This window comes from Chinchilla lanigera, unplaced genomic scaffold, assembly GCF_000276665.1.
Source record: "Chinchilla lanigera isolate Chin_1 unplaced genomic scaffold, ChiLan1.0 scaffold00130, whole genome shotgun sequence".
NCBI classification, from domain to species: Eukaryota; Metazoa; Chordata; class Mammalia; order Rodentia; family Chinchillidae; genus Chinchilla; species Chinchilla lanigera.
In genome coordinates, this window is record NW_004955531.1 from 563,476 (window position 1) to 575,419 (window position 11,944).

Here is an 11,944-nt window from a genome sequence, read left to right on the forward strand (position 1 = left end):
CCGGAGAAAAACCAAAAAAAAAAAAAAAAAGAAACACTCAGTCCAAAGAGTCTAGAAAGTCCTTCAGGGTTGCAAATAGAAGACCATAACACAACTCCAAGGAAAACAAGAAAATCGGAAGACCCTGTCACTGGCAAATAATGGAACAATAACCAATATACTATAAATTCATGCTTCTTAGCAGTTCAGTTAAGTTTCAGTTTCAGAGGATGCTTGAAATTCAAAGTTAAAAGCATCGAATATGTATAAACTCACACAAAATGGGCTTAAGCTTTTAGGATATTTAAAAATATAGTTGAAAATTTGAAAAAGTCTGAGAAAAACATTGAAGGGTATAAGGTTAAAGTGCACATATTAAAACTAGTTTATAGTAGTGTTTCCTGGTTTTACAGAGGAAAAGGCTGATGTAACGTTAAATGCTTTGTTCAAAGTCAAGTCATTAAGAAGTAAATGAATGTAAACACAGGTTACTTCATGTCTCAGTGCAGTGGACGGAACAGCAAACATTTCTGTAAATGGTTATATTGAGAGGAAAATATAATAACCTCTTACGTCCTTAGAACAAGGTATACATACAATAATCGATTTATAGAATTTTGTTCCCATTTCACAAATAAGAAGGCTGAAGTTAGATGACTTGCTTAATGTTACATCTGCAGATTAGGAGAGCCCAAATTCAAGGCCAGTTTCCTTGACACAGTTGTTTTTTTATATTGGCACAGTGTGTATAGCATTCTGAGTATCAAAATAGGCCTCCAGAAAAATCTAAATCTATCAAGGCATGCTAATTGTTCTCCCTCTAGAGTCAACACAGCAATAACTGTGTGGGAATGCATGGTCTCTGTGGTGAGTGTAAGATCTGTGATCTCCTCTTCTCATGCAAATGGTACAGTTAGCCAACAAAATCATTTCTGATGTAGGGGTGGATAACCAACAAGCATCACATAACTAAAGAAATAATAAGGTATCAGGAAGAAAGTAAAATAAAATTAACACTGGCAGTTTAAGGTAGAGACTCAAGTAGACTGGCTCTTTCAGCTGGACATCTTGGTGAATTCATTAAGCATGAAGATTGTTAAGCAATTATAACAATGCCCTAGAAAGTAGCCTGAGGACTGTAAACGGCAAATAATAAAAGAGACAATGAGTTAACATTGCTAGCTAAGCAACCAGGTGACTCATTCAATATTTTGAGTCCAGGCCAAGAAATGTAGATATCCAGAAAAAGTGGGACAAAAGTGGGTAGGTGCATGGTGAGGATTTGCCTCCCTAAAAAGGTGGAATTATAGTTGTGCTGGTGTGGGATCACCTCCCAACCCTGAAATTTGATCCATATTTACTTAAAGCAAAGTAAACAAGCACAGTATGTATCATGTATCAAATATTATGAGCATTTTATATGAAAAAATTCATATATTAGAATTAACTCACATACTTTTGCTCATTTTTTTACATACGAAGAAACTGACACTTAGATGTATTGAATAACTTTTCTATGATAGGCTGAAAAGTATCTCCCTGAAAGATGTCCATATCTTAGACATTAAAACCTGTGAATTTGCATTACAGGGTAAGAGGGACTTTGCAGATGTGGTTAAGGATTTTGAAATGGTGACATGGAATTTTTGGATGGGCCCAATATATTAACAAAGATTCTTAAAAGAGTCAGAGAAGAAGATGGAAGCAGAAATCAGAATGATGTGGCCAGGAGCCAAGGAATGCAGGTAGTTCTAAAATTACAAAAGGCAAAGAAATATATTCTTAACTAGGTCTTCCAGAAAGTAGTATCACTTTGATTTTAGCCCAGTAAAGTTATTTCAGATTTCTGGCCTCCAAAACTGTAAAGGAAAAATTTTTGTGTTTCCTTAAGCCGCTGAATTCATGATAAGATTTTACAACAGCAATAGGAAAGTAGTACATTTCTCAAGGCCATTGTGTTACAAAATGAACAGAGCCAGGATTAAAACTGAGGCAACCCCAACTATAAAGAAAGATAAACTGGAGGCTTTTGTAGGTAAATGGATGCAACTAGAGGCCATACTCATAAGTGAAATAAATCAGACCCACATGTGTAAACACTGTATTGTCTCACTAGTGTAAGAACCTGAAAGAGTAAATAAAACTTAAAAGGTAGAGTAGATATTGTGAAAGGGAAAGAAACTGCTCAAAAGGAAAGAACAACTGGGATGTGGGAAAAGAGAAAAAAAAGAATGAAGGGGAAATATGTATATATGTATACACAAGATAGCTAAGATAATTGTACCACTAATTTCTGTTGCTTTATTGAAAGGATCAGTTAATGTTTAATTGTTTGATCAATCTTACATGCCCATATTTGTTTAACTGAGTAACCAATTTGAAGATAACAATATGTAATACAACAACCACTGTTAATTTCCTATCTCCTTGTCTGAAATTCTGTATTGCTTTTATTGTTTTGTGTTGTTTTATTTATGTCTGTGTATATGTTAATATGTGTTTGTTCTTTTATCTTTGAAAACAACTGAGGCAACCTGCTATTAGTACCAGAAATTTAACTATTGCCCCATATGGTCTGTACAGGCAGAATAAAACTTCAGGTTGAAAGTAAATTGAGGATCTCCTTGGTTTTCCTTGTATGCTCTTAACTCCAGTTTTCAGAGAATGCAAAGAAAGTCAAAAAGAAAAAAAAAAAGAAAAGAAAAAGAAGCTGGGCATGGTACGTGCCTGTAATCCCAGCACTGAGGGAGGCTGATGTAGGTGAATCACAAGTTTGAGTTCTCCAAGGCAAATGAGTAGGACCTGATCTCAAAAAAAAAAAAAAAAAAAAAAAAAAGACTGGGGTTGCAGTTCACTGGTAGAGTGCTCATAGGTTTGACTCCAGTATGGCATAAATAAAATAAATAAATAGATAAATATGATTTAAAATAAAAAGAAAAGGGACACCAAACCAGCTGGTACACACCAATCCCCTTTCCTGTTTCACATCCTCAGGCCTGGACACAAGACAGCACTAACATAATTCTTCCACTTTTGAGAAATGAGGCTCAAAGGGCTACAGTATTGAAGTTATAGGGCTGGCTGGTGAACTAATCAGCTCATTACAGAAGGGGCACCTCATGGTTTGGGGAGACTCACTGATCTCAGTGCCTGTGTGGAACTAGAGGAAGGAGGCTGCGTAACAAATGAACATCAGGATCCAGGCTTACCCCGCGCTTGTATTTACCATTAGCTTAGGGAAGACAGGACAGAAATGTTAATTACACACTTACCAGTGTAATTTTCCATAAGGATCAAAAGTTCTCTCTTTAACAATCTGGTGATTACTATAATTCCAATGTTTACCTACCTTTTACATCCAGGTTGCTGCCCCCAGCACTTTAACACAGCATCTAGGATATATGGGATGCTTATAAATATTAATTGAATTAAACTGAACATTTATGATTGCATTCTTTACCAGTGCTCTTCCAATATTAAAGCTTGTGAGAATCCCCTGGGGACTTCATTAAAATTCACATTTGGAGTTAGAATGTCTGAGTGGGGTTTTTACCAATTCCCAACAGCTGATACTGCCAGTATATATTTTCAAGGTCTCAGAAAATGAGAACTCTCTATCGGTATAAAAAATACAACTAACACAGTCAGATCATTTAATGAGTTTCCACAAATGGCAGAGAAACAGATTTTCCCCCTTTAGGCGCTCTGCTCTCCCAGTTGAGGGACCGAATCAGGTGTTAGGATTCAATGGAAAGAGTTGGAACAGTGCCCCAGTTCCCTACTCCAATCGCTCTGCTCAGGTCTTCCAAAGGCAGGGGAAGGGGGAAAAGAAGGGATGAAGTGCTCCAGAGCTTCTGTGCTGACATTCTAATATTTTCAGCTTCTAAGGACTATTTGAGCCTTTGAACCTCCCAGGTCCTGGACAAACACATCGAAGCGCAGAGCCGCACCCCCAGCTGCGCCCTTGCCCTGGTGGAGGAGGAGGTGGAGGAGGAGGAGGAGGAGGAGGTCGCGCTTGCGTGCGCGCTCAGCATAAATAAGTCCCAGGAGGCGGCCACTGGGCAGAACGAGCTGCGGACGCCGCGGGCCATGGCGGGCGAGGACCACCAGTGGCAGGGCAGCATCCTCTACAACATGCTTGTGAGCGCAAAGCAACTGCGCGCGGCTCCTAAGGCTCCTGAGGCGCCAAGTGCGAGGCTGGGAGTTCCGTGTTGGGGCTGCTCTTGTGGTGCTGAGCCCCAGGTGGGCAAAGAGGGACTGTCAGGAGGGCGAGCAGTAACGCTTCTGTACCGCTGCTGCTTTTGCGGTGAAGACCACCCACGGCAGGGTAGCATCCTCTACAACATGCTCACGAACGCAAAGCAAATGCACGCGGCTCCTGAGGAGCCCAAGCAGCGGCTCGGGGCTCCGTGCTGGGGCTGTTCGTGCGGTGCTGAGCCGCGCGTCGGTGAAGAGGGGCCGCTGGGCAGGCGGGCTGTGGCGCTCCTGTACCGTTGCTGCTTTTGTGGCGAAGACCACCCTAGGCAGGGCAGCATCTTATTCAGCTTGCTCACGAGCGCAAAGCAAGCGCAAGAGGCTCCTGAGGCGCCTGAGGCACGGTCAGGGAGCTCTTCCTGGGAGCTTTCCTACTGTGCACAGAGGGTGAGGGGTAGAGAGGGGGTGCCAAGTGGGCAGACCATGGCGCTCCCGCACCGCAGCTACTCATGCGGTGAAGACCACCCGCAGCGGGGTAGCATCCTGTATGGCATGCCCAGGAGCGCAAACCAAACATACGCGGTTCCAGATGCGCAGATGGAGGCCCTCTGGTGGGCCACCTGGTGTGGTGCACAGCGGCCGGTGGCTCTAAAGAGTCCACAGGTGGTCTGCGAGGCAGCCTCGGCTGGCCTGTTGAAGACGCTGCGTTTCGTCAAGTACTTGCCCTGTTTCCAAGTGCTGCCTCTGGATCAGCAGCTGGTGCTGGTGCGCAGCTGTTGGGCGCCCCTGCTTATGCTGGAGCTCGCCCAGGACCGCTTGCACTTTGACACAGTGGAGACCTCAGAGCCCAGCATGCTGCAAAGGATCCTCACCACCAGGCGGCAGGAGACCGAGGGTCACCAGCCACAGCCCCTCTCTACCTTGCAGCTACAACTGGCGTCGCCGCCAGGGGCTGGGCAGTTTCCCTCTGCCGCCACGGTCCAAGCCATCAAGAGCTTCCTTGCCAAGTGCTGGAGTCTGGAAATCAGTACCAAGGAGTACGCCTACCTCAAGGGGACCGTGCTCTTTAATCCGGGTAAGAGCGCTGGGTTTGGGCGCCGGCTGTTTCAGCTCAGCAAAGTATTAGGCACTGCCTACCGCTAGGCACAGACACTCAGTTTTCAGTGGTGATAGGGGGTGTCAGCGCAAGCGAAGAGTTACGACTAACTCGGCAGAGTTGGGGGAGCAGGCTCCAGGACCCCCTCCCAATAGGTGAGCCCCTGCCAGAAGCTCAACGCAAAGGATGGGGTGGGGGGTGGGGTGTCTCTTGAGGTTTGTACTTGGCTTTCTACATATTTTTGTTACTACACAAAAGTTTGTGCCTTCGTGAGACATAGCTGTTCCGTTTTCTTTTAAATCCCATAGCATAGCTTTAAAAAAGATTTTGCGCTCTCCAACTCCCGAGACGTTTTCTGAAACCTTGGTTTTAAATTTACTAGAACCTTTCAGTTAGCGGAGTCTATTAAGTCTGGGAAGAAAGGAAACATGTTCGGGACCCCTATGGACTCTACCCTGGGGTTCCTGTCAGACAGGACAGTGGGCTAAGTATTTCACAGATCTGCCTCAGAATAGTGGTTTGTGTGGCCCCAAGCATCTGGACTCTGCTTTGCTTCATGTCTCAGTGAATATCAGGTTGGCAAGGGGCAGGAAAAAGATACGGTAGGGACAGAGATGAGGGGCACTGTGATTTTAGAGCTTGGAGAGACCTTGGAGACCTCCTAATCAACCTTGCTGCCTGCACCCTTCCCCCACCCCATTATACAGAGCGTCCAAGTCCCTAGTGATTTTACTCTGCAGTGAAAGGCTGGTGTGTCTTGGCACCTACGTGTCCTGTCCTCTGTGCCCAAAGGGAGGTCAACTATACAACAGTTTCTGGTTTTCTATTGGGTGCTGGATGCTGCCCTACACAATGCACCCAAATCGCTGGAGGAGATGTGATACCTTGTCTGGGTTTGTCCTACTAGGAGAATCATCGTCAAGCAGTGCCCTTCCAAGTTGCCTCTCTAGGAAGTTTCCAGTCAATTTAAGTTGGGATAATTGTTTGTAACGCTCCTCTACATATTCTCTCCTAGAGCAGTATTTGGTGCAAGAATAATACACTCAGACCTCACATTTCATGACCTACAGACTTTAGCTCATCCCAGTGACTACTGGAAATCCCTCTTTTGCTTGTACTATTGTTTTCCCAATTTACTTAGGCAAAAAGTATGACTCTGTGTGTGGGGAGGTAGGGAGTTTAAGTGTCTTTCAAGGCTCCTCCCCTAGGGTTTCTGATTCGGTAGCTTAAATCCAGCCTCTTTGGTCCGCATTCCTAGTAAGTGCCCAGGTGATTCTTGAGGTCATTCAGAAAATAGTTTCCTCAGTCCTTTTAGGATCCGGAAGGAAGACTGGGCTCAGCTTTATAAGTTTACATTTCAAATTTTCCTATTTCTTTAATTCTGTTTTATATACTTTTATCACACATGCAAACATCCACCCCTGTCTCCCTTATTCTTAAATGTTTTTCTTAGTCTTCTCTATATGAGTTGAACCAGCTAAACTGGATGTGTTTGAAACACATATGCATGCACGTACATTGGTTGAAAGGTAATGCTTGCTAAATATGAACTTTCCTTCCTGTTTATTATTCGTATTTACTCATCTGTAAGTTTTAACAGAATTTATATATAATTAAACATATAAGTAGATTTAAAAACACACACATATCTGTATGAAAACACACATATATGAGTTTAAACACAAGGAGATAAGTAAAAAATAAGGATATATATGTGTGTGTGTGTGTGTGTGTGTGTGTGTGTGTGTGATCTGCTTTTTTTTCCTGACGTCTTTGAAAACACTTTTCTTTTGCCCATTTAGAAAAGGTATTCTATGTAAGGAATACGGAGGGGTGTGGTATGAAAATAGTAAAGAGTAATGGAGAGTTCATAAAATGAAGTCTTCAGCAGCCATGAATGTAGGCCTGGAGGTGCCTTCTCAGTGGCATTCATGCACAATTAAACAGGGTGTCAAACTGGGTATTGAGCTGCAGGTAGTAGGGGATGACAGTGTGTAGACTGCAATATACAGAACTGGAACATGATTTAGAAGTGTGGCTTTACTTTGTTCTTATTTCCTTCAACAAATTTGATATTTGCCTATAATAAGAGGACCTCTTGTCTGTCATCATTATTTTTCAAAGAACACTGATTCTGCTCCCTGTGGTAAGTTCCACACTACTATAAAAACCTTTTCTGCTGAATTTTGTAGAAAAAATAAAGAAAATATTTACATTTATCAATGAGATCATTTAAACAAAGAGGGAAACTATTGATTGCTTGAATATAAAGTACTTTGCAGGAATATCATCATAGATCGAAAGTTTTTTTACTAATATAAAAGTTTTTTAAAGCAGCCTTCTCTTACCACCTTCCTTATAAAACTTAATCTTTCCTGTGTTGCATTTCATTTATTTTTACTTAAAAATCACACTGCACCACAAGAATGTCATGCATTTTGTGTTAAAAGTTTAATTTTGAATCATGTTGCCTGGAATCCATGGCATTTTCATGTTTATATTTTTACCTTTGAATGGCTGTAAGAAAATGCTATTAAACATTTCTTATTTTAATGTTTTTAGAAAGAATTTTGGAACTCTCATTAGAATCACGAAATTTAACTTTCCCCAATCCAGAAATCATGGTACAATGGGTTAACTGGTCAGCATTAGTTTTCAACATAGTATGGGCTTCTAGCATAATATTAACCTGTAGGCAAATAATTAAAATGAAACATGTGAGTCATAGTTTGTGGCTGTGAAGTTTCTCACCGTTGCTTGGATCATCAGTATAATGATGGGAAATTTTAAGGAAGTATGGCAAAATATTTATCACCTGGCAAAACTTTTTCCCATGATACAGTAATCTGTTTCTCGTAGGTCAAAGGTAAAGGTCTCATCTCTTTAAATAGCATTATTTATTTTTCATATTTGCACAAAAAGTTCATTGAAGCAGAGATTAAGCTATTTTTACTGTTAAATTAAGTGTGCCTTGTTGGCTCACAGCCAGTGTTTCTGTGTGCATACAAACCCAATGAATATTAAACAAAAATAATTACATGATGTTTCATCTTTAGAAGTATTGCTTCTGAAAACTTACAACTGCTTTGGTATTTTATCCTTGCTCTAGAAAACCCTCTAACAGGGACACTTGAGCACTTACTTCATGGGGAAATGACAGGAATGGATGTATTCTAAAATCTAGCAGAAATCTCTGTAGTGAGCTATTTATAACAAAGAGATGTTTTTCCTTCCAGACCTGCCAGGCCTGCAGTGCGTGAAGTACATTCAGGGACTTCAGTGGGGAACTCAGCAGATCCTCAGTGAACACATCAGGATGACACACAGAGGGTACCAGACCAGATTTGCCGAACTGAATAGTGCCCTCTTCCTGCTGAGATTCATCAATGCCAATGTCATTGCTGAACTGTTCTTCAGGCCCATCATTGGCACAGTCAGCATGGATGATATGATGCTGGAAATGCTCTGTGCAAAGTTATGAAAGCATGTGAGCTACTCAAGTGTAGTTTACCGGAAAGGAAAGATAAAACACTGTTGGCAGAAGAGTGTCAAATGTTATGAAAATAAACTTTCTTGTTATTTTTACGTGCAGAGTATTTTGTATTCAATTAAAGAAACACTTTAGCTCCTGACAATGTAAAAATGCTCTGTTCGTACTGTTTCATTGTGAAGAAAAACATTTGCCAATAGGGCACATACCTAGGAGCATCCTTAAGGAAAGAGCAGGCTATTATGCTACAGCAGGGTGCTAAGTTATTCTCACAAATGTAGCCACTCTCTCTACTGAACCTGTGCAAATTAAATTTGAAATACTAAATTTTAAAGTGTTAATCATTACCATGATTGAAAACAATTTCATCAGCATTTCAATAAGGCTTCAAAACTGAATAAAATCTAACCCGCATAACCAAAAAGTATATTAATAAATAATCGAAAGAGATTAATGTTATAGTGGGCCATTGTAAACGAAAGATGACTTTGTCTATCTTCAAAGTCACTTCCATTAGCTGAGTGGAAGACTGGAATCAAGAAGCAGTTTTTGATTAGAAAAGCCCCTGAAAGGGAAATAGATTTTCACACTTTTGTTTTGGAATTTTTCTGTACGCAGTTATGAATTTGATGAAAAATTCTACAAGAAACATATATTCTATATGGAAGGATAACAGTTTTAGAAAGCTCAACATTATAAAACCCTAATTTTACTGCACTTCTCAGATAAAGTGTAACTGTCACCTTGGACGAGCATGGCATGAAATTATAAAGGAACTTCATTGCTGGCTTCTGCTGCTTCCCCCACCTTGTTTCTTGTGCTGGCGATTGACGTCAGAGCATTCACATGAAACTATACCCCAGCCCTTTCTTATTTTTATTTTGATACAGGACTTTGCTAAATTGTTAAGTTGCCTAGGCTGGGCCTGAACTTGCAATTCCTCTGCCTCAGCCTCCCAGAGTAATGGATTACAGGTGGTTGCCACCACACCCAGTTCCTGCTGTCTCTTTTAAATATAATCCACAGAGGTAGTTCTAGCTTGTCCCTGTATGAATTTAGAGCTACACATATCCATTTATTATAGATAATCATCATCTGCTAGTAGTTAAGAAGTACAGTCCAGGAAAAAACCCATTAGAAGGAGTCTGAAACTTTCTTTTATACAGATACCTTTGGCATGATTCTGGTGAATCCTATGGCCATCTCAGGATCAGGCTCTCAGAGTCATGTAGTAATAAAGTACTTAGGATCATGCTAAAACATGAAATGAATTCTGTTAAAGGAAACCACTAAAAACATTAAATATTTGAAATATTTTATAGGTGGTATAATAACATATGTGCTTCTTTATCATCATAAAACATTGAGTAAGAAATTACCTAGTGGCAGATCTAATATTTACCTTAATTTCAAAGTGATGATCAATGTAGCAATTTCAAGATATCTGCAACATCTATAGTGTGATAAGAAAATATCTGATATTTACAGTCATGAGTGTGTTGGAGGACCCCCAGATCACCATCCCAATGGAAATGTCATGGAATTCAGCATTCAGCATACAGTTGTGTTCAGGGATAAGAATGACTACAGTGATGGAGTGAGGATATATGGCTGCATCATAAAGGGAAAGGACACATGCAGAGTTTGGAATAATCTGTGTTCTAACCCTCCTTCTCTTCTTTCCCTCCCATAAGAGGAGTCACCCAGGGTACACTCTTCCCCAACAACAAAAACTCAGCAATATATCATGTCTATAATACTCACTGGGTGTGTCTGCCCAGATAAATCCTTTGAGATTCAGAGTTTATTGTTTTCATTCAGGCTGGTCACATTTTTCCTAACTTATATCTAGTATGTGTCAAAATTCCAAGCACACAAAAAGCATGTGTTCAGCCTGAATCATGTTGCACAAACAATCCAGATCCAATGAGTTAAGGGAAGATTAGAACTGTTCCCAAATCCAAGTTCTCAAATATCAGTTGAAGGTCAACCTTGCAAGCAGACTGTTTTAAGGACAGTAGACTTGTACTTGCTTGTTAATTCTTTTCTGCACAATCTACGCTTTGGTCTCTGGGCCAGTATGTCTTCATAGAATTATCCGGAGAGCCCACACAGGAAGGTGAGACCAACCAGCAGTGCTGATCTAACGTATGCCACTTGGAGGTCCTGAAACAAATCCTATTAGCAATAAAGGCCTACCTGAAGCAGTCAGGTGGCTGCCTTCCTCTGTTACAAATCTTTTTTCCTCATGTCCCAGCAGAGCTTCGCCCAGTAAGTGAAAGATGACTTGAACATTTTCCAGGACTGAGACAGTGCTGTGGTAGTCCGGGCCCATTTATGAGAAGTGCAATCCCTGAGGGCTCCTTGTGCTACCCTAGAGAGCAAGAGCTGACAATGTTAAGGCACGCTTAGCTGATGTGCTTTTGGTCAGGTGGCCTCTGCCTCGGCTTCCCAGGGTGATTGATGACTTTCATCCCAGGTGCTAAGTCCAGTGCAATTCAAATCAATTGATGGCTCCAGAGGAGCCACCTGAGGCCACAAGCCTCTCTCTCAGTGACTAGTTCATTTGTCTAACCCTTATGGATGGCATCCGGAGGTGTGTCGAAAGACCATGCAGAGTTGGCTGTCTCAGAATCATGACATCATATGCCATTGAGGTTCAGCCATGTGTCTGAATCTGAAAGCACTCACAATAGTAGGACAATCAGAGCTTTTCCTCAGAAAGAGGGGGAAGCATCCAGAAGTGCCTTTAAAAAGTCATTAATGTTCTTCTATTCCCTCCCCTCAGCCTCCCTCTATGTTGTTAGTTCATTTTCTTGATTGTTACAAGAATCGAGAGTCTGGATTTGCATTCAGTAATCTTAATTTTCCATTTTTTTCCTAATAATTTCCTTTTAATCACCAGATATTTCATCTGGAAGAATGGTTTGCAAAAGGGACAAAAGCACTTTTCACTGAGCAACATTTGAATATAACTTAACCAATTAGACACATTAAGGCCAAGAAATTGTCAGGTGAATTCCTGATTTGCTGCTTTGTCCAAAATGGGTTTCCACATCCTCTCTTCGCACTTTTCATCCTGATCATTTATGCAGTGAGCAATTTAAGCAAGATTAATTCCTTTCTGCAGACATCTGCATTGTATAATCAAGCTGCCTTACTAAGGTGTGTGCAGCAGTCTGTTG

General features: G+C 41.2%; 1 protein-coding gene across 1 annotated transcript; it reads left to right on the forward strand.

The window, feature by feature from the left end:
* Positions 1–4,015: 4,015 nt before the first annotated feature.
* Nr0b1 (nuclear receptor subfamily 0, group B, member 1) lies at positions 4,016–8,854 on the forward strand. The gene is made up of 2 exons (XM_005410131.2): positions 4,016–5,248; positions 8,506–8,854. The coding sequence occupies exons 1-2, from the start codon at positions 4,069–4,071 to the stop codon at positions 8,748–8,750; spliced, it is 1,425 nt and encodes a 474-aa protein (XP_005410188.1). The 5' UTR covers positions 4,016–4,068; the 3' UTR covers positions 8,751–8,854.
* Positions 8,855–11,944: the final 3,090 nt, after the last annotated feature.